Source organism: Salmo salar, chromosome ssa16 (assembly GCF_905237065.1).
Source record: "Salmo salar chromosome ssa16, Ssal_v3.1, whole genome shotgun sequence".
Lineage (NCBI taxonomy): Eukaryota > Metazoa > Chordata > Actinopteri > Salmoniformes > Salmonidae > Salmo > Salmo salar.
Window position 1 is genome coordinate 70,766,014 of NC_059457.1, and position 24,458 is coordinate 70,790,471.

A 24,458-nucleotide genomic window follows, 5' to 3' on the forward strand; every position below is an offset into this window, starting at 1 on the left:
GGATTTGCTCTACAAACTATAACTTTCAGGGATAGTTAAAGTGATAGTTCATTCTCCAGTAAAAGTTTGCCAGAGGTTTCAGACCTTAAAAGTGATCTAATGTTACGAAGAGTCCATGTCCCATGACATTACAGACACTTTTGATTACTCCATTGAGCACTAACAAATCTACCTAGGCAAATATAGTGACACTTTCCCCTGAGCTGTATAATAAATTGACACTGGATAAATTGCCTTTTACTAGACGTACTATCTGAGCTCTGGGTTAAACGGAGAGCGCAGTTAAACAAATACTCCGGATCAAGGAAATTGTGCATGGCTTCACGTGTCAGTCAGGGGGGAAATTGAGAGATATTCAGAGTGAGCTCTAAGCCGCGGCGGCGACACGGGGACGTTAACGCCCTAGCGCCTCGCCATTCATCTTTAATGCAGTCGGGCCCGTCATTCAGACAGTCCATTTCCTGTGACTGGCGCACCGTGCCTAATCACCCGGTTATACCCACGATGGCATTCTCAAAGACACAGCGCGCACACACATAAACACACACCGGGCCTGTAGCACACTGAGACAAGACACCAGATCATTTTTAACCCAGCGTTAACGCCGACGACGCCTTTCACCGCTGTTAGCCAACATAATCTTACTCCTCCCTCATCTCCAACACACACCACACACGAACACACAAAAACTGCAATCCTGCAGATTCATCTTAACAAGCATGGACATGTCCTAATACGTCCCCAGTATGTGCTGACATTCTCAGGACGGTAGAAAACAGTAAGCCACTGCTGAGGGACCTCATCTACATATATTCTAAACCTGTTAGAGGTGATGGGATCCTTCTGGTGGCGTAGTCCAGGACATTGTTCCAAATGGCACCCTATTCCCTATACAGTGCACTACTTTCCACCAGTGCCATATGGGCCCTGGTCAAACATAGTGCACTTTATAGGTAATAAGGTACCATTTGGGAGGGGCCCAAGATCTCCTTTCTTTGGGGGGCCTGCGGGGTTAACACAGGGCTAGGTGGTATTGATACACCCCAGACGCCTGGATCTATACCGGCGGTGCCACCGCGACTTTGTTTACCTGTTGGTTAAGTAATTAAAATAGATTTCAGACTGAAGGCCCTAATCCTTTTAGAAACCACATTGATTGGACAACCGGCAGAGGAGAGTCATTGTGTCATTTAGTTCAACGTTTATTTTTTTAACACAAGTGTAGTGTGTGTGTGTGTGTGTGTGTGTGTGTGTGTGTGTGTGTGTGTGTGTGTGTGTGTGTGTGTGTGTGTGTGTGTGTGTGTGTGTGTGTGCGCGCGCACACATCCGTGCCTACATGTCTATGTGCACTGTGTGTGCCTCGTGAAATCGAAATCCTCGAAGTGGAGGACGTCGTTAAGGGACTGTGGACTATGAGGGGGTGTAGTAGAAAGACAGGGAGAGAGGCCCACCTACAGATAATGGAGGGGAAGCCTCTCACCTCGTCTAAAGCTGTCTGTCTGCGTAAATAAAATGAGATAATTATTGAGTGAACAAGCGGCGAGACACTGAACGTTGCGAGGCGCACTCTTTTTTTTTTTTACCGTTGCGGTCAGTAAATCAACGCGAACAGGTTTCTTTCAGACATTAAGTGCCTGCTAAGCACAGAAGATGCATCATATTTCAAGAGCGCTGCGTTTGTGTGGGTGAGGAGGCAGGGAAATGGAGTGTGATGGTTATCCATTACCTTATACGGTGTTGGACGATGATCATTTTCAAGTGACTCATTTCTGGAAGTACCATCTATTGGGTGCTTGGGGAGAGAAGACTTTGATAGGTCATCCAAAAGAACTATTCACGGGGTCGTTACCGCGGCAGCACAAAGAGACACGAGAAGAGAAAGGCTCTTTCCCCGCTCATTATTCTAATGTAGTAGTCAGAGAATAATCCACATGACGACGAAATCACAGAACAGGCCATTAGATTCACGGCCCGTAGGTACTAAATGAGACAGAATATCAACATATGCACACATCTCATGGTCAAATCAAATCAAATGTATTTGTCCCAAACGCAATTTACAGGTATAAAAGGTGCAGCGAAATGCTTATGTCCTAGCTCCCTCAACAATGCAGTACATTAACCAGTGATCAATAATAACAATGCAGTACATTAACCAGTGATCAGTAATAACAATGCAGTATATTAACCAGTGATCAATAATAACAATGCAGTATATTAACCAGTGATCAGTAATAACAATGCAGTCCATTAACCAGCGATCAATAATAACAATGCAGTACATTAATCAGCAATCAATAATAACAATGCAGTACATTAACCAGTGATCAATAATAACAATGCAGTACATTAACCAGTGATCAATAATAACAATGCAGTACATTAACCAGTGACAATCAGAAGAGTCCGAAAGAACAGAAGTAATAGAAGAGGTAGTTGCATAGTAATAAAGGAATGGATTTACACTGTATTTACTAATATAAAGTGGGTAGTGAGATCAATAGAATTTAATAGAACAGCAGCGTTGACTGTGTGTGTGTGTGTGTGTGTGTGTGTGTGTGTGTGTGTGTGTGTGTGTGTGTGTGTGTGTGTGTGTGTGTGTGTGTGCTTCTGTGTGTGTGTGTGTGTGTGTGTGTGCTTCTGTGTGTGTGTGCTTCTGTGTGTGTGTTTATGGGTGTTTGTGTGTATGTGTATGTGTATGTGTTTGTGTTTAAGGGTTGGATATGTGGGTAGTCAGTGCAAATAATTACTATGTTCCATATATAGTCTCTCCGGTGCAAATAGTCTCTAAGGTGCAGGTCTGTCCAGGGAGACAGCTAGGTTGGGTTTTTCAGCAGTCTGATGGCCTGGTGGTAGAAGCTGTCTTGGAGCCTGTTGGTTGGGGAACCAATATTCCGATACCGCTTGCCAGATGGTAACAGAGTGAAAAGTCTGTGGCTCGGGTGACTGGAGTCCTTAATGATCTTTTGGGCCTTCCTCGGGCACCGCCTGGTGTAGATGTCCTGGAAGGCAGGAAGGTCGCCCCCAGGGATGTAGTAGGTCCTCTGTAGGGCCTTCTGGTTTTTGGCGAAGCAGTTGCCATACCAGGCTGTTGATTGTGCAGCTGTAGAACTTCATTAGGATCTGAGGGCCCATGCTAAATTTCTTCAGGCGCCTATGGTGGTAGTGTAATTGGACCATGTCAGGTTCTCTGAGGAACTTGAAGCTTTTGACCCTCTCCATTGCAGCCCTGTCAATGACAATAGGGGCGTGCTCCTCCCCCTGTTTCCTGTAGTCCACGATCAGCTCCTTGGTTTGGCTGACGCTGAGGGAGAGGCTGTTTCTCTGTCACCACAGTGCCAGGGCTCCTACCTCCTCCCTGTATGTTGTCACTTCGACGATGAGGCCCACCACCATTGCGTCGTCGGCAAACTTAATGATGGTGTTGGAGTCATGCGTAGCCAAGCAGTTGTGGGAGTACAGGAGAGGGCTGAGGATGCACCCATGGGGGGGCCTCCTTGTTGAGGGTCAGTGTGGCAGAGGTGTTGTTGCCTACCCTCACCACCTGGGGTCTGCCTGTCAGGAAGTCCAGGATCCAGTTGCAGATGGTCCTCAAAGCCAGGGCCTTGAACTTAAGTGTCAAGCTTGAAGGGGCCTATGGTGTTGAATGCTGAGCTGTAGTCAATGAATAGCATTCTCACATAGGTGTTCCTCTTGTCCAGGGTGTCAGGTAAGGTGGAGCTGATATGGTCCTTGACCAGCCTCTCGAAGCACTTCATGATGACAGAAGTGAGTGCTACAGGGTTTTAGCAGTTGATGTTATTCTTCAACAACACAGACCCCAAAGCAAATCAGGGGGAGAAAAATATATTTATTCACAGAGAACAAATCATTGTTGTTATGCTTGAAAGTGGATGTTCGATGTTCGTTCTTTTGTGTTCTCGTTGTTTCTCCCGCTGAACAAAGAGACAAGATGTAGTTTATACCGACGCCTAGCCTGTGGTTGACCAACTAGAATTCACTATAGTAAAATTTGGCCAATGGCCAAAAACAAAGCACCCCGTTTCAGGCTTCAATGTATAGATAGTTTGTACCAATAATAATTTTCCACACGTAGCTAGCTATGAGTCCCGAACTGGAACCCATACACAGATTCTAAACAGATCTCTAGTTCTCTGCGTTGTGTATTTATCGTTGAATATTCTTCAAGGGCGATAGTAATTTAGGCGGGTTACCTTAGTTTGCTTGGGTAAAGGGACTATGATGGATATCTTGAAGCATGTGGTCACCACAGACTGGGACAGGGAGAGGTTTAACACTCCAGCCAGCTGGTCTGCACATGCTCTGAGGACGCGGCCGGGGATGCCGTCTGGGCCAGCTGCTCTGCGAGTATTCACATGCTTGAAGGTCCTACTCACGTCAGTCACAGAGATTGAGAGCTCAGTCCTCTACAGCAGCGGGGGGCCTCGTAGAAGGATCAGTGTTGATTGCCTCGAAACGAGCATACAGTAGAAGTTGTTTAGCTTGTCTGGGAGAAAGGCATCTGTGTTCGCAGTGCTGCTAGTTATTCCCTTGTAGTCCGTAATGGTTTGTAGTCCTTGCCACATGCGTCTAGCGTCAGAGTCGTCGAAATGCAATCCCTGTACTGTCTTTTTTCGTCTTTTGATTTATTTCTGGAGGTCGTAGCTGGTCTTATTGTATTCATCCATATTCCCAGAAATCCAATTTGAATGCGTTGGTCCGCGCTCTCAGTTTTGCACGGATGTTGCTATTGAACTACAGTTTCTTTTTGGGATATGTGTGAATAGTCATTGTTGGGATAACATCCTCTATGCATTTCCTGATGAACCCTGTGACTGAGTCTGTATACTTATTGATGTTATTGTCAGAGGCAGCCCCAGAACATTTCCCAGTCTTGTAGCATAAATTCTGATTGGTCAGACCAGCATTTAACAAATCTTACCATGGCTTTTTCCTGCTTTAATTTTTGCTTGTAGACTTGCAGGAGCAAGATAAAGGTGTGGTCTGATTTTCCGAAGGGGGTCGAAGGTAGGCTTTGTATCCATCTCGGAATGGAGAATAACAATGGTCCAACTTATTTTTCCTGCAAGAGCAAGAGATGTGTTGGTGGAATTTTGGGAGAACTTTCCTTCGATTTATTTTGTTAAAGTCCCCGGCTACAACGAATGTGGCCTCAAGATATGCTGTTTGCTATTTCCAATTTGTTCATATTCCTCTGTAATTCCTTGAGTGCCAGTGTGGTGTCGACTTGGGGGGTGCACAGCCATGATACAAACAGCAGTGATCTCTCATTAGATAATCCATCAACATCGTAAACACTAAAGCTATTGAAAAATATTTTTCAGCGAAATCAAATGTCAATTAAAGCCAATTTGGTACATTTAACGTACAAGAAATATCTACAATTACTATTATCTTCATTTAAAAGAGTTTTGTCACAATGGTTATTTAACACCAGCCACTGATTTCCTCCTGAATGTTAGAAAACGCAAGCAGATTCCCAACAATATTTCACCTTGTCTGTTGTCACTGGCTTTCTGTCTGTGTGTGTGTGTGTGTGTGTGTGTGTGTGTGTGTGTGTGTGTGTGTGTGTGTGTGTGTGTGTGTGTGTGTGTGTGTGTGTGTGTGTGTGTGCTGCGGCAGGCACGGTAACGTTAAGCTTTTGACAGACGAGCCAGCCGTGGCTGTCAAAGTGACACTGTTTGTGAATGAATGTGTGTGTGTGCGTGCGTGCATCAAATGCATGCACTTCTTGATAGTTGTTTGTGTCAGAATAAATTCTACACTGCCATAGCCAACCGTGCAAACCCCTCCAACAGAGACAGGAGTCACCAGTTAAGAGTTCTGCTGCTGCTAATTATCTGATGATAGCCACCCTGACAATCCTCCAAAAGAGGAAAAGGCGGGCGACCGCGTGTTGGTGAGATGGGGGTCAGAGAGGCCCGCTCCAAACAGGAGTTGGCTCAGATTAAAAACTGCTGTCAGCAGAGCACAGCCCGTCTCTACTACTGAACAGCACCATTCTGAAATAACCCCAACCTCCATATTGAACTGTAAACGCATGGGATCAGTTTGGAAGTCAAAGGTGTCAAGTCTTTCACACTTCACATCAGGCACTGCCACCTCAGGCGGGTTTTTCATCCAACAAAAATCTACATGAAGGGATACAGACACACCTAATAAAAGGACATTATTGACAGTTTGCAATTCTTTCATATCTGAAATTATACGGAATAAGAAAAATGCGTTTACGTCAATATTGCTCATAATATTTAACAATTTTGTAAAACTCCAGACTCATTTGTAGTCTAAAATACCTCTACTTTGAATTCAATGTGGATTTCATTCTGGTGGAATTCACACAGGTTGTCTAAACACTCAAACAGTGGATCAATATGGCCATCGATCTGTGGCATTGAGACTGAGCCAGATGTGTCGAGGGGGCAAGAGATTCTCACTAGCGTTCCCCAGTCTACCGCTGAGGAGCCGCAACACACACACACACACACACACACACACACACACACACACACACACACACACACACACACACACACACACACACACACACACACACACACACACACACACACACACACACGCGCACACACACACACACACACACACACACTCAAAATATAAATAACACCAACCAAACTACAGAACACATATTTCAGTCTCTTTGCTCCCGAGACATTTGTGTCTTTGGAAGTTGGAATGAGCTGTTAGTTTGACTCTACGAGGACATCCATTACGGTTCTCTGAGTGAATATCAAGCCAGCTAGGCAGTCAGCGTAACATCATCACAGGTCCTCAGACTGAACTGACGCAGTCGATTCCTTTGAATAATTCATCGGGACTGAGTGATAAGATGGCCTCTGATGCAGCTCTGAGACTGAGGGGTAGATTTGGAAAAAAAAGTCCAAACTTTACAAGAACCAGCCCGTGACTGACTGATCAATATTTCAGACAACTCACTCATGATATCACACCACAGAAAGAGGAAAGACACAGATACTTGCTTCATTTGAAAACTATTTTCTTACTGTCAATGTGTCATTAGTCATTATTTCATCTCCCATCCTCTATTTTCCCTTTTGTTTTACAATGACTGTTTTAGAATTACATCAAATTAGTGGGGAGGAAATAAAAAAAATACATTATTGTAAGTTTGGCAAAAAGTATAATTACAATTGACAAAAAAAGAATATCAATCATCGCTTATTTCCGTTTCACAGAGAGACCGGGCTAGTCAATTCCTCAAACAATTTCCAGACAGGTATTTGGAAGGATCGAACTAAACAGTCAAAACCGCGGCGATTACAAAATGCCTACCTCCTCCTTAATATGGCATCTTGGAGGTTGGAACGTGATGGGGGGAAGCAATAAGCCAGACGGTGTCTCAGAGGAATAAGAGAGAGCAGATTTAATGTAATCATAAGGGAAGCTCATCTTTCAGGGAACAGTAATAATGAGCAATCAATAAGGGCCCTAACAGAGTTAGAGAGAGTGCCTGACAGCAGCTGTAGGCCTGTTAACAGGCAGCGTCTGCTCTCCCATTACTGGGGTGGGTGCACCATGACACACACACACACACACACACGCACACGCACACACACACACACACACACACACACACACACACACACACACACACACACACACACACACACACACACACACACGAGCACACATAAACACACACACACCTCTGGTGACACCCCCCCAGCAGTGTGTCAGTCTCTATCGATCTCTGGCTTTAATCACATTCACCGTTAATGTACCCAATAGGTGTTAGAGTGGTCGAAGCTGTACTACAGATAAACCAGTATAAAGCGGATATTAGAAACACACTTTTCTTGTGTGCACCATCAAACATTTGACCAGTATCTCACTTCAAAAAACAAGAACATTGATTTGAATGAGAACGACTAAAATGGCATCGCAAGGGTCAAAGTGAAAGAGTGCAATGAACCTTAACGGTGCTGAGGAGATGACATCATTAGCTTTGGTGAAAATAACTGACCCAAAATCAGTTGCTATGGGCAACGTCTACCCCCTTCCTCTGGACAACACAGTACTGCAATAAGTCAGTCATCTCCTACCTTACTGTGGCCACACTTTCAGACAATCAGTGAGAGAGAGAGAGGGGGGAGGCTAACAGAAAGAGAGAGCATGAGAGAGGAAAGTAAAATAAAGGAAAGGAAATGCGACACACCACACTGACACGCTCACTTGACTGACCCTCGAAGACCAGGTACACATTAACCCAATTACAACATGATAGCCATGCTAGCCTAGCTCACAACCAATTACAAATCAAATGAAATGTTATTGGTTGCTAGACATATTTTGCAGATGCTATCGGAGGTGCAGTAAAATGCTCATGCTCCAACAGTGCAATATACGTAACAATAAAAACAATACACAAAAATCCCCAAAATAAAAATAAAGAAATTAAGAAAAAGAACGAGCAATGTCAGAGTCGGGAGTATAAATATATACAGTGTATATAGTGTTGTGTATAGACAGTATGGACAGTATATGAATAGCAAAGGTGTGTACGGCAGTAGTTATATAGGATGAGCCTTGATTAGAATACAGTATATAGATAGGAAGTAGGTAAAACATTACGTAAACATGATTAAAGTGACCAGTGTTCAATGACCATGTGCATAGGGCAGAGGTCTCTAAGGTGCAGGGTAGAGTACCAGCTGAGCAAGGCTCGCTGGGCTAGCATGTGGCCCAGCTAGCCTAGCTCACACAGGTACCTGTGTCATGTAATAATCTTCCCAGTGTGAAATAGTTCTCAATCGTTTTGATTGTGTCCTGATTGTGACGTCATGCTGTAAAATTTGTCCCAGCGCGAAAATGTTCCCAGTTAAATAATTGCATGCGCATCTCTTTATGTGGATGGCTGAGCGCATCTCTTTTTGTGGATGGCTGAGCTCATCTCTTTATGTGGATGGCTGAGCTCATCTCTTTATGTGGATGGCTGAGCTCATCTCTTTATGTGGATGACTGAGCACATCTCTTTATGTGGATGGCTGAGCTCATCTCTTTTTGTGGATGGCTGAGCACATCTCTTCATGTGGATGGCTGAGCTCATCTCTTTATGTGGATGGCTGAGCTCATCTCTTTATGTGGATGGCTGAGCTCATCTCTTTATGTGGATGACTGAACACATCTCTTTATGTGGATGGCTGAGCTCATCTCTTTTTGTGGATGGCTGAGCACATCTCTTCATGTGGATGGCTGAGCTCATCTCTTTATGTGGATGGCTGAGCTCATCTCTTTTTGTGGATGGCTGAGCTCATCTCTTTATGTGGATGACTGAGCACATCTCTTTTTGTGGATGGCTGAGCTCATCTCTTTTTGTGGATGGCTGAGCTCATCTCTTTATGTGGATGGCTGAGCTCATGTGGATGTTTCTCTCACACCCTGCCTCGACCTCGAAAAACTGTTCTGTGGGCATGCGCATTGGCTTCACACATCTGCCAATCAATGGTGGCCAGGAGTATTGACTCTGACCAATCAGAAGCTTGTTGAGGCGTGAGGTCAGCATATAAATACCCGGATTCACATGTCAAAGTGCTGAGGGTTGATGTGAGGAGAGATTTTTTGCGATTCCAAAGACTTGGGCGCTACGTTTTCAATTGACAGTGCATATATTTGTTTGTTAGTTAGTTAGTTAGTTAGTTAGTTAGTTAGTTAGTTAGTTAGTTAGTTAGTTAGTTAGTTAGTTAGTTAGTTAGCTATACAAACAAATTAAAACTGCACATCTCTGAGAACAAGTCATCTTGACCAGTTTACAGCTAATTATGCTAGTAAGCTAGCTAAATCAAGGGCGAGGAGGTGTGAGAGAAACATATGCACGATCTCAGCCACCCACACAGATGCGCGTGCAATTATTGACTGCTGTGAAAATGTTTACAACTTGACTTCACAATCAGAACGATTGGGGACTATTTCACGCTGGGAAGATTTGTACATGACAACCTGTAGTGAATTACAACATCCTAGCCCAGCTAGACTAGCTCACACAGGTACCTGTAGTGAATTACAACATCCTAGCCCAGCTAGACTAGCTCACACAGGTACCTGTAGTGAATTACAACATCCTAGCCCAGCTAGACTAGCTCACACAGGTACCTGTAGTGAATTACAACATCCTAGCCCAGCTAGACTAGCTCACACAGGTACCTGTAGTGAATTACAACATCCTAGCCCAGCTAGACTAGCTCACACAGGTACCTGTAGTGAATTACAACATCCTAGCCCAGCTAGACTAGCTCACACAGGTACCTGTAGTGAATTACAACATCCTAGCCCAGCTAGACTAGCTCACACAGGTACCTGTAGTGAATTACAACATCCTAGCCCAGCTAGACTAGCTCACACAGGTACCTGTAGTGAATTACATATAAAACATTTCTACGGGCCTTATTATAGGGGCGGGGGCAATTTTGAACTGTGTATTAAATTAGCTATTCAAACATATTCCTAAATTGACTTCAGCCAAGTAAAATGAGGCTATGAGTCCGTGTCCAACATGGGAATCTGTTAAGATTACTTTTGTTTTCTATCCCACAGCACCACACATCACTGAGCCAGTGTGTGTGTGTGTGTGTGTGTGTGTGTGTGTGTGTGTGTGTGTGTGTGTGTGTGTGTGTGTGTGTGTGTGTGTGTGTGTGTGTGTGTGTGTGTGTGTGTGTGTGTGTGTGTGTGTGTGTGTGTGTGTGCATTAAGCCTGGGTAAACTACAGCCCTCTCTCCCTGGGGAGCACTTACTCACTCCAAGAAAGCAGAGCTAGAGGATGGAGCTAAACAAGGGTTCATTGGCCAAAATATCTCCTCTCTCCACACACACACACACACCACACACACAAACACTTTCCCGTAAGCAATATCCCCTGAAGCACTCATCCACTGAGAATAGCCAAACAGTGGTGGAGCGAAGAAAAGGCAGAGAGAATGAATGGAAAAAAGAGATAAGCGAGTCTAGTAGCTGACTAAGTCCAGGGGAGCAGGGGAACAAACCACAGCCTGCCTCTACGACCACTTCTTACTGCATCCGTAACATGTCAACCTAATGGCATGGACATGCAGCCAATTGATTTGTAAACCAATAGGCCTGTCCCTCTTGCACATTCAGATTACTTAGTTCACTGGTTCAGCACGGAATGAATAGTCTTCTCCAATACTCACTCTGACCACAGAGGTGGTACTGGGAGGGTACATGAGGGTAAAAGGGGAGGGAATATGCATATCTTTATGTTTACAGATTGCTCATGTACATTAATCAGACATAGACGAATGCAAGTGCACACAAGTATGTAGATAACCCATTCAACGTCAACTGAGCCTCCTTTATCTTTTAATCAAAATAATGATTTGACTGCTAACCATATAGCAATCTATATGATATTTAATGGAAGCTAGGGATATTTGACAGTCTGAAAGATATATTGTGGTCCTCAATGTGAAAATGGTGGAAAACAACGACCCCGGGACTGAAGTAATGATCATCTCAGGTTATTTACAAGTGATGGAGTGATGGTTGATGATCGATGTGGCCGTACACAGACACTAAGCTCTAAATCTAATATCTGTTAAATACAACCGCAAAAGATCTCTCCCTGACTAGCGGCACAGTAAACAGGACTTAAACTATAGTTGCGAGAGGTGAGGACAATTTCATATTATCCACAGTCCGAGCACATTTCGCTCATGTCTGTGTTCAAGTGAATCGCCATGAAAATTCCTTTATCTACAAAGGCACTGTAGTCCATATTGGACAATGCTGCTATTATGGTCTGTCGAGGTCCGTCTCCCCCACGCTACGCAGTTTTTTCACTAACATCTCCACACTGACTCCTCTGTCTCACTGTTAAGTGGGGAAACATTCATTTGAAATGCTTGAAGATATGAGAGAGACTAAGATTGATTTGTCTTAGGTGACCTATAAGCTTACTCTCCAATGATTTCACCGGTGAACCCCAAATTACAGTATTAAGGATTAGATGTAGTCTTTATCGAGTTATTCAGGTGTGGCCTAAAAATCAAGAGATCGCAAAACAGATATTCGGTACTGCACGCACACACAATGAAATACCTACTTAAAGATAGCACTCAACTACTATAATCTCCTAAAACACGTGCATTTTCCCTCATGTTAGGATGATTTCACACCCCTGTAATCGCTAGGGGGAGGGCTGGAGAAATACGGCGTTATGAGCGTCGTGCCTGGGAGACCACAATGGGCATACAGATTACAGAAACAAGCCGTTTAGCAGGTAGACGTCTCAGAGTTGAACTCTATCTCAGCTAGGCTGTAGCAAGTCGGCGGAAGAGAGTCTTAATTGTGCTAACAGAACACCACATAGCCATATTGATAATGATTCTATTGAAATCAGACTACCTTATGACGAATGTGTAATATCAGGAAATCTACACGTTTAAGGTACTAACTGTTTGTCTTGTCTAGACCCTGATCTTACCAACGTTATGTCTGAACCAACCCAGTATGTAATGTGCTACTAATGAACGAGCAGGCCCATTGGCAGGCAGGCGGGTGGCTCTGATTCTCCTTCACAGGCGATCATGTTGCAGCGGAGAGCCAGATCAATACCATTTGCTCGATACACGGGAGGACTGGAATCCATAAAAGCGCTTTTATTGAGTAATTAAACACCCATTACAGTACCGGGCAGCCAAACAATAAATTTGATAATCCTCTAAGACGCAGATCCACAGTGGTGATTAATACCCGGGTGAATGCATGGCCAGGGTGACATAAAGGCCCTAGACTAGATGACATTATGCTAAGGCCTATAGCCTAGCGAGCTAATACCGTACTGTAAACGGGACTGGACTGCCTTCCAAGGGAGCAGGTATTCTAGTGCTTACAGAACAAATTCAAAGGTGTGGTACTGTACCCAGCTAGCACAGAATATTCCCGTAACATTCCCTAAAGGTTCTCCTTTGGTTTTCCTACAACGTTCTTGGAACCAAAATGTGTTAGCTGGGTAGTACCTTCTAAAGTTTGTTAAGAATATTCTGCTATTAGAATTATCAGTGGAGAATGCTGGGGGAAGGTGTTCTGTAGCAAATAACTGGGTTACATTGTAAAATTCATGAAAAGAGAGGGATAACTGACATTGGCACAGGACAAATATGGGTCAGTTAAAATGTTGCTGTATCACTAGCTTCAATAAAACCCATTTTGGAGCAGCGAACAGTAAGTGAACCTTTGCTTACGTAACAATACATTGTGAATTTAATGTGGTGCTTTGAAGATCAACCATAAAACGATCATCTCTAAAATGACAAATATGTTTGACCCTAAGATAAATCTACAGTTACCAGTTAGTGATGGGGGGGAAAAAATCGATAGTTACTGTAGATATCGGCATATTACTTTTTAACGATATTTCGTGTCGTATCGTTTTGACAATATTGCAATATTATTTTTGCGCTAGTTGGCTGTACCTGTACTAAAAAAAATGTTTTCCTTTATGGCTTGTTCTCCGTCTCTTTCCATCTTCGAATCGCAATACATATAGAATCGTGAGAATCACAATCCATATTGTATCGACACCTAAGTATGGTGATAATATTGTACCGTGAGGTCCCTGCCAATTACCAGTCCTATCCACTACCACTTTAAAAATACTCACACCCCTTTTCATAATATTGCAAAAATGATTTTATTCCGTTCATACGGCCCACCGCAGTTTAAAAAAAAACTTTTTTAAGGACCCATGCTTTCTACACTTTCACACCTCGCCAAAATACCCACAATGTCGCCCTTGTTGGAGAGCGTTTAGCCTTGTTGCGCCAACAATATGGCGTCTGGGTAATTCTTCTTAAATATGAATGGTCCATTCAGTCTGCTCAATGGACTCTTCTGGCAAAACCCCCTTTTCTTTCCTGACAACAATATTCAGAGTAGCGCTCTTGGCAGTTTCCCGGCCAAAGTAACAAAAGAGGAACTCGAATACGTTGCTGATGGTTTCAAAAGCATTAAGCCTTCAGTGAAATGCCTAGTTCCTGGCGAAAGCAAAGTGATTTGACAACAATGGACAAATCATACAGTGGTTTATGAGCTTTGCAGAACACAATGGCAGTCTTTTTTCCAAAGCACACATTAGTAATCATGTCATTGAGACCCCCCAGGGTTCTCATTGGCCCAGAGGAGTGTGGAGAACAGGATTAATGTGTCGACCGGGTGGAGGATGGAAGTTGGCCAAGTCTCTCAATTCAACACTCTGTCTAAATGTGATGAGGTTCTTTTGCCATACACACTCTAAGAACAGAAACACATACAAGAAGAACACACACTGATTTTTTGCATGTTTTCTATCTAATGAGACTAAAACAAGCGAGTGGTGAGTTAAAAGTATAAGAGGATATATTTCCTACACGTCGAACAAAACCTTTTTAAAATAATTGAAGCAATTGAATCGGGTGTCTTAAAAAAAAAGATTCTGCCCTCTTTGACGCAAAACAACTCCCACGACTGACGCACACCCACTCACAAGTCAAAACCACACGTGTATCTGCCGGTATGGATAATGTATGAAACTAGGTTGAGGAGCTCGGAGCTGCATCTCATTACCCAGCGCATACAGTACCGTCCTACATTATCCATGCAGCCAAACCCTTCACCCGACACAAAACACACAAAACCTGATAGAGACTCTAGCACACAAATAGGCACGCACACCCACAATGATACAAACATGCTTGCATACACATTGCCACACACAGACACACACCCTTCTCCACAGGTCCCCCGCAGATCAACCTGATTATGCACACGCTTCTGCTGGACGCGGCACTTTACAAAACACTTTTCTCCTCCGTCCTCGCTGTCTGATTCTCACCCTTCCCTCCCGGAGACAGGCCACAGGCTGCCGTGCTGGCCGTGCCGCACACACACACACACACACACACACACAACACACCCAGCCCAGCCACTCAAGGTCCTTTGTGCCACCCCCTGGCAGCCTGCCAAGCTGTCAGACACACACACACACACACACACACACACACACATACACAGCTCTGCGGAGAGAGGGGCTGGGTGAATGAAAATGCCAGACAGGGACTTACTTGACCGTGGCTGACAAGAGAAAGAGAGAGAGATTGCGCGATTCTCCAATGATCGTCTGCCTAATCAAGCTGTACACCAGCCGAGACGCACAGAGTAAGATATAGGATCAGATCACAGGCAGAAGAGAGATGAGAGATGACTCAATTCCCTCTCTCGCTCTCTCTGCTGCTGTCTTTTTCTCTCCCCCCCAGCAGCCCTGAAAAAAGCAGTCATCGTTTAGTAACTGGTTCCCTCATCAGGCAAATGAACGCGAGGCCGCTTCGCATATCAATGCACCGTTTAACTCAGATGTCCATATCAATAACTTAATTAGAATTGCAGAAGGTCTCATTTGAAAATACAATGTACAGGATAAGCCGTGGTCTATTGTGGATCTAACGAAGCCGAATATCCGGTAGCGGGACGTTAGCTTTAATAAGTCTTTAGCATATTTAACTTTTCCCATCATCTCGGTAGAATGTGTTAATATCTAAGAGAGAATCTTAGCCATGGGTAGTATGGAGAGATTGAGCAGGAGAGAGCCACGCGGGGTGAGAAATTACTGATTAAAATTCCAAATGGGCAGTGAAAAAAAGAGAGGTAAAAAAATCCATAGCTTCGATTTGATTAAACCTATGAAAATTGAGCATTACATAAAAAAACAGGGGAACTTCAAACACTTTGAGCACTTGCCATGCACAGGGAAGATATTATTTTAATTCCTGTATTCACACCAAGGTGAATTTCGCTGAACTCTGGATGAAGAAACAGTGAGATGTTCCCGAGATGTGTGCTCTCTGTCTCAGTGTTCACAGATGGGTATAGTTGCATGATGGGTAAAGTGTTTTAAACGGTAGATGGTCACTAGTGGACTGTTGTCTGACACTGCTTCCCCTTCCAGGCCACACACTGATTCCTTTACTTGTCTACTAATTTACGACCACAAATCTCAACACACACCTGGGCTCTCACACTTGTCTTTCTGCACCATACACAATTACAACGTCAGAAAAAAAACCTCCCTGAAACCCACTTGTAATGGATCCACCACTATGCGAACATGTTGAATGTATTTTACGTTACGAAAATGAATAATAATAGATTTTACAATAATGGGGCCCACTCAAAATACCATACTCAAAATACTAAATGAATACAAAGTGCTGACTATCGTCACCATAATGAAAATATCCATCCATACAAAAAAGACATCCCTCCCCTTATTACTGGGTATATGGTGATACCTAAAGTACTGTGCCTTCAGAAAGTATTCATACCTCTTGACTTATTCCACATTCTGTTGTGTAACAGCCTGAATTCAAAATGTATTACATTTATTTATTTTCATTTATACACAATACCCCATAATGACAAAGGGAAAATATGTTTTTAGACATTTTTTGCAAATGTTTTGAAAATTAAATACAGAAATGTCTGATTTACATAAGTATTCACACCCCTGAGTCAATATTTTGTAGAAGCACCTGCAAAGATTACAGTTGTGAATCTTTATAGTTAAGTCTAAGAGCGTTGCACACCTGGATTGTGCAGCATTTGCCCATTATTCTTTTCAAAATTATTCAAGCTCTGTCAAATTGGTTGTTGGTCATTGCTAGACAACCATTTTTAGGTCTTTCCATTGATTGTCAAGTAGATTTAAGTCAGAACTGTAACTTGGGCACTCAGGAATATCCACTGTTATCTTGGTAAGCAACTCCAGTGTAGATTTGGCCTTGAGTTTTAGGTTATTGTCCTTCTGAAAGGTGAATTCATCTCTCAATGTCTGGTGGAAAGCAGACTGAACCAGTTTTTCCTCTAGGATTTTGCCTGTGCTTAGCTCCATTCCTTTTATTTTTTTATCCTGAAAAACTCCCCAGTCCTTAACGATTACAAGTATACGCATAACATGATGCAGCAACCACTATGCTTGAAAATATGGAGAGTGTACTCAGTAATGTGTTGTATTAACACAAAAAATGAATTGCTTTGCCACATTTTTTGCAGCATTACTTTAGAGCCTTATTGCAAACAGGATGCATGTTTTAGAATATTTTTATTCTGCACGCACTTCCTTCTTTTCACTCTGTCAATTACGTTGGGGTTGTTGAGTAAATACAATGTTGTTGATCCATCCTCAGTTTTCTCTTATAACAGCCATTCAACTCTGTAACTATTTTAAAATCACCATTGGCCTCATGCTGAAATTCCTGAGCAGTTTCCTTCCTCTCCGGCAACTGAGGTTGGAAGGACAGCTGTGTCTTTGTAGTGACTGGGTATATTGATTAGAGGTCGACCGATTAATCAGAATGGCCGATTAATTAGGGCGGATTTCAAGTTTTCATAACAATCAGTAATCACCATTTTTGGACGCCGATTATGGCCGATTATATTGCAATCCACGAGGAACTGCGTAGCAGCCTGACCACCTGTTACGCGAGTGCAGGCAGCAAGGAGTCATGGTAAGTTGCTAGCTAGCATTAAAGTTATCTTATAAAAAACAATCTTAACATAATCACTAGTTAACTACACATGGTTGATGATATTACTAGTTTAACTAGCTTGTCCTGCGTTGCATATAATCAATCAGTGCCTGGAATTGTGTCACTTCTCTTGCGTTCAGTGTAAGCAGAGTCAGGGTATATGCAGCCGTTTGGGTTGCCTGGCTCCTTGCAAACTGTGTGAACACCCATTTCTTCCTAACAAAGACCGTAATTAATTTGCCTGAATTTTACATAATTATGACATAAAATTGAAGGTTGTGCAATGTAACAGCAATATTTAGACTTAGGGTTGCCACCCATTCGATAAAATACGGAACGGTTCCGTATTTCACTGAAAGGATAAACGTTTTGTTTTCTAAATGATAGTTTCCGGATTTGACCATATTAATGACCTAAGGCTTGTATTGCTGTGTTTATTATATTATAATTAAATCTATGATTTGACAGTTGATAGAGCAGTCTGACTGAGCGGTGGTAGGCAGCAGCAGGCTCGTAAGCATTCATTCAAACCACACTTTCCTCCATTTGCCAGCAGCTTTTCGCAATGCTTGAAGCACAGCGCTGTTTATGACTTCAAGCCTATCAACTCCCGAGATTAGGCTGGCAATACTAGTGCCTATAAGAACATCCAATAGTCAAAGGTCTATGAAATACAAATTGTATAGAGAGAAATAGTCTTATAATTCCTACAACAACTACAACCTAAAACGTATCAACTGGGAATATTGAAGACTCATGTTAAAAGGAACCACCAGCTTTTATAAGTTCTCAAGTTCTGAGCAAGGAACTTAAACGTTAGCTTTCTTACATGGCACATATTGCACTTTTACTTTCTTCTCCAACACTGTGTTTTTGCATTATTTAAACCAAATTGAACATGTTTCATTATTTATTTGAGACTAAATTGATTTTATTTATGTATTATATTAAGTTAAAATTAAAGTGTTCATTGTTCATTCAGCATTGTTGTAATTGTCATTATTACAAATATATATTTTTGGTCCTCCAATAATCGGTATCGGCGTTGGAAAATCATAATCGGTCAACCTCTAATATTGATACACCATCCAAAGTGTGTATCAAATGTCTGCTTGTTTTATTATGCGACTTCTTAAGCACATTTTTACTCCTGGACTTATTTAGGCTCGCCATATCAAAGGGGTTGAATACTTATTGACTCAAAGCATTTCAGCTTTTCATTTTTTATTAATTTGTAAAAATGACAGTAAACATCATTCCCCTTTGACATTATGGGGTAGAAAAAGTAAAGGGGTGTGAATACTTTCTGAAGGCAATGTATATCTGCTCTTAGCCCAGATACAGTAAAAGTATTACTGTGCTAAACCAGATACTGTACATCAGGAGACCTCTTTCTCTCCTAAACCCCCACAAGACACAGGGCTGTCAGCATTCAGAATGATAACAGCATGATGACAGTCTGAGGGAGGGGAAGAACAAACAGATCACTGTTCAAATGGCTAGAGGAAGGATTTTGGCGTTTGTCTCTGGGACTATCATACCTTCCAAAAGAATGCCTTTGCCCATACACTGTCAGTCAGAGGAACACCAAACACACACAAAAAAACATCTAAACAGACAGCCAGAGCTGACAGACTGATCCAAAAGAAATGAAGGAGGAGGAGTAAGAGGAGGAGGGAGTGGAGGAGGAGAGCCGGGAGGGGCAGGCTGGATGTCAAGGATTTACGGATTGGCGGCCGTTCATCTTTGCAGCGGCAGAACGAACGCTCCTCCGTCTCACAGACAGCGTAGCAACAGACAGCTGCCTCCCGTTTCCAGCGCTGTGTGCCTCTCTAACTTAGATCACTGAGAGAGTTGTCAGCACACACAGAGAGACACGCACAAAGACAACATAGCCAGCTGCCACAAGTCCAGGGACTAGTTTTCGGGGACACACAGAGAGAGAGAGAGAGAGAGAGCGAGAGAGAGACTCGGAGAGGGATTTGCATGAGCCAGGCTCCCTTGGGGTCATTCCTCGCTCGCTGAAACGGGGAGAGCACAAAAGACAACACTTAACATATTTGCTAAAAGATGACAACCCTGCCTAGATCTCATTTGAAGCCGGCCTTTGTTAGGAGCGGCAGACGAGAGAAGTCCACTGATATTTGCGAGAGAGCGAGAGAGCGAGAGAGAGAGAGAGAGAGAGAGAGAGAGAGAGAGAGAGAGAGAGAGAGAGAGAGAGAGAGAGAGAGAGAGAGAGAGAGAGAGAGAGAGAGAGCGTCTGACAAGTGTCTCTTTCTTTAACATTACAAGGACTCCATCTACATACATCTTCCACAGCAGTAATTCCCCAGGGTTCAGTATATGCAAGGGAGTAATTTTGGAAGAGAGAGGGCTTCTTTAATGGTAAACATTACAGATGTTTTGAAACTGTCAGGCTAATTCCTGTCTTTAGTCCCACAGGGAATAGTCCAGCTAGCCTTAACGCCAAACCGCTCTCTGTATTCACTCTGAGTCAGAGGGGAAATCACTAGCTAGATAAACAAAGTACTCGAGAGGAGACTGTTGTATATTAGTGTCTCTGTTTGCGAAGACCGTTTTCTTTAACCCTCTCTAATATCTCTACTATCCCCTTCATTATCTCTTTGAGCAACTATCACGACTCTTCTGACATAGACATAAAATGAGGCATTACGTACACAATGAGGGGAATCAGTGGTGCTGTCAGTTCAGTTTCTAATATAGTAGGGATGTGTAGTGGATAGTGAACTTTAGTGTTTAGATCTTATAACATTATAATACCATGTGAGAGTGAATGCACGCACGCACGCACACGCGCACACGCACACACACACATCCAACACACCTACACACACTCACACACACACACACACACACACACACACACACACACACACACACACACACACACACACACACACACACACACACACACACTCCACCCCCCGTCCCCCACACACAAACACACACACACACGCACACACACGCACACGCACACACACACCCAACACACCTACACACACTCCACCCCCCGTCCCACACACACACACACGACTCTCATTACATCAGCAACAGCCAGTATAAATGACACGGGGTATAAGTCACTCTCTGTGACTGTAGCCTCCACAACTTCCCTCACTCTATCAATTTATCAGGAGAACCACCGGGTAGAAACACACCGTTAGGGGACTGCTCAGTGCATACCAACTATCCATCACTACACTAAACAGCGTAGAATGTCAACTTCCTTATTTAGGAAATAACCAAATTAAATCCAGTAAATATCAGTACAGATAGTTGGGCTGATTTAAAGAAAAAAAAGGAATAAATAGTGTTTAATGTTCACACAGGCTTTTGCCTTGACTTATGCGACAAGAGACCGCTCATCTGTAGGGGCCCAAACTGAGATATTTGGATTTGCAAACAGGCTCCATGATGTGCGTAATAGAATCGAAAACAGGAATACAGATGTGCTGTATATATCAAGCAAAATAAATTTGAGAATGAATCAAGCAACAGCATTACAGCAAGGGACATTTTTGCAACGCAACGGAATATCTCGATCTGAAACAGTCTTAATCTTTATTCCAGAGAAGTTATTGGCTGTATTAGCCTACACTATAACAAGCTGCATTATGTGGGCTATTCTAATGAAAACAAATCTATTCTATCATATATAGTGGATTTACATTAAATGAATGAATTAGTAAAGTAAAGGGGTGGAAAAGGATAGTCAACCAACATATGTGACTAACTACACCCCGAACTGTGAAGCGTTTCTAAGAGAGAGAGAGAGGAGAGAGAGAGAGAGAGAGAGAGAGAGAGAGAGAGAGAGAGAGAGAGAGAGAGAGAGAGAGAGAGAGAGAGAGAGAGAGAGAGAGAGAGAGAGAGAGAGAGAGAGGCTAATATTAACATTCATCTCTATACTAACGTATAAAACAACAAGTGAAAACATAGTGACAAATGAACACGGCAAATGAACAACATGTTGATGTTGAAGAAAGTAGGCCTAAGTCCTATTTGTTATTTCTAGGTAGCTTAACATGAACATACAGAGAAATACAAATTAGAGTTGGTGCATAACATTCTATCTGGCCTACCGTGCGATGAATGTTATACTACATTACCTAAACCACAAACATTCTTTTTTTGTGACTTCATAAAAGTTCATTCTTGTCCCTTTTGGAATGAACACCTCATATAATAGTTTGTACGACGCATACGGATCAACGTCACAAAGCCAGTCCAGAAATGGGATAGGCCTAAATCTTCTATGTTCACATATTCAGGATGAAGTGGAATTATTGTCATGCTCATTCGGGATATTTTGGTTTTGATGCAAAATATATCAATATCCTTTTATCAATTTGAAATATGTGTCTAATAACCTAACTAGGCTATATATTTCAGTGTTCAATGTTGATAAAGGGCTAATGGTGACAAAGATGGCCTCTTAACGTGCTATTAATAGCTGCTTAATTACTGCTGTTTGCCATTTCTGATGAGGTTAACAAATAATTACTATCTATAATTCTTATTTGTAGGGTAGGCTTCTGGTTTAAGATAAACATTATATTAAAACAAATTACTGATCAATGACGGATATATTTTGATTACATTACAGTTTGTTTGCCACACCTGAGACTAACAAAAGCTAACCTTCCAGTCTATTCTCCTAATAATTTGATTATACTAATTTACTAGTAGTATATCCGTAATAACAACGTTTGAAGATTAGTATAACACGTTTACCGGTATATTAGTCATAATTTAAGCAGACTAATATATTCTAAATATAGCCTACATAACAAGTGGACCTGGGAGACATTCCTGTTAGCCTACTATTGCCCAAGCTCAGCGCGTGAAAGGGGTTGTGGGTGCAGCAGTTCCCGAAAACATATCGGCATCATAATTATGTGCATTTAAAGGCAGCACAGACAAACGTCAAGGGTCCGTTTGCATTCACGGCCACCATCTGATGCCAGGAATATTCCATTATGTATACTATAGTAATCATTTGTTTTCCGAGAGTGGCAACAATTCGGCCTAGATAGAGTATGATGCAAAATTATATATTTTTTTATTTTTAATTGTTTTAATTTGGACACAAGCCTGAGGATGATAGCATGGAAAAATCAACATGTAGGCCTTCATTGCTAAACTCTCACCAAACAATGTGCACGCATGCAACATATCTCATCATACATCAGTCATATTTCCTGTCATTATTTTAAAGAAACTGACACAAAACGCATGCTTGAAAACAAGCACGGTCAAAACAAACACAATAAAAAAAAAAAAATAACAACAGTTAATCAAATGAAATATTGGAACAAAAAGAACCTACCATAGACGCTGCTGCTACTGATCATGTCTCGCTGCGAATAACGGGGAAGAAGAGGGGAGAGCATTGGAATTGGAATTGGAATTTGGACGAGGAGGAATTCCAAAGGTTGTTTTACATAAGAAGCACTATTCTCCACTCTCACATATCAGTTTAACGTGAGTCGTTATAGTCAGGGCTACTAAATACTCATCTAACCTACACGCATACTATTACAAGGGAAGTGGACCCTGGCAGCAAAACGCTGTTGGATAGCGCTGTAGAGGCGGGAGCAAATCATATGATGGTGCACCCACTTGGTTCACACCAGATCATTTGCGCATTGATTGCTGTTATTATGTTATCGAGAAAGTTCCATGCGATATCGCTCTCGCCCGATAAAAAAATACACAAGCTCTAGCATAGGCTACTCTCGTGCTTTAACAATAGACGGCGTGTCACAAGGACTATGATATTGCATCCGCTGATGCGAACGATATGATGCATAGGGATACTTGTTGTAATCACCGTATGCGTGTATAAAAGTTGGCTACTTTGAAACAATTCAAATATCGGCCCAGCACCCCCCATACACAAGCACTGTCATTCGAACCGAGCAATAGCAATTGGATAGCCTACATAAGAACACAACATACCCATGCGGTTTTAAGTGACACTAATCCAAAACGCAAATGCGCTACTTTACGATCCTAAAACGAACAAACTCGTTGATAAATGCATTGCAAAAGCAATAAAACTTGTTTTTAACAGCGAATGGTTAAATCCCGTATGATTCATTATGTCTCGGTGGGTGGTGGTGTCTTTACGATAAAGCGCTTGGGTTCCCTGCTAAGGCAAGACTCGCCTAATATCGGCTACTTTAATTGCGGACATCTCGAATCCAGTTCTGGAAAGGCTTACCTGTATGTGCGACAGGTCGACCTCTGGGGTTAGAGTAACATCGATCCACGGTAGAGCTTGCTGATGAATGACTGTGCGGTGGGTTAAGCGAGGCTGCGTGGGATTTAAAACCATTCCAAGTTAGCGCAGGCAACACTGACCACAGCCACTGCCATGTTGGAATTTCAAACCCTAAAACAGCTGCTTCGGAGACTGACCAGTATGCCTCGCAATGCGCATGCGTCTAGCTGTAAAGACCAGACATTCAAAGTCCCGCGTAAAGGGGTAATTATGCAAGGTTATTATCTTGTTATACCAGCAGACATCGAGGCAACATTGTATTGGGAAATAAGCAGAAGCTCGTGATTGTGTTCAAGTAAAAGCGACAGTAGACTATTGTAGGCTACGAGATTGGATCTGTCTAAACATATACTTTTAATCTATGGATTATATATAATAGCGCGCTGATCATTTTTGTTGAAACAATTGCAAATAAGAAATCAATAACCATTGTCCCATATTTAGAGAACAATCTGGGAACGTAGCCCATTGTGTGATTGCTGTGTGACACACGCGCGCACACACAGACACACGCACTCATTCCACTGGTCCTAGTTCTGTATTTCCCAATGATAATTATAGCACCAATGTCGAATTAT

General features: G+C 42.6%; 1 protein-coding gene across 2 annotated transcripts in view; it reads right to left on the minus strand.

The window, feature by feature from the left end:
• The window catches only part of LOC106574564 (fidgetin), a 36,797-nt gene extending 12,800 nt beyond the window's left edge, over nucleotides 1–23,997 (minus strand). The window contains exons 1-2 of one of the 2 annotated variants that reach the window (XM_014150546.2): nucleotides 23,821–23,997; nucleotides 22,924–22,954 (exon numbers count right to left, since the gene is read on the minus strand). In XM_014150546.2, coding sequence (XP_014006021.2) covers nucleotides 22,924–22,954; nucleotides 23,821–23,934 — 145 coding nt within the window. In that variant the 5' untranslated portion in view covers nucleotides 23,935–23,997. The remainder of the gene's footprint in view (nucleotides 1–22,923; nucleotides 22,955–23,820) is intronic. The other variant, XM_014150548.2, reaches the window with a different exon arrangement.
• Nucleotides 23,998–24,458: the final 461 nt, after the last annotated feature.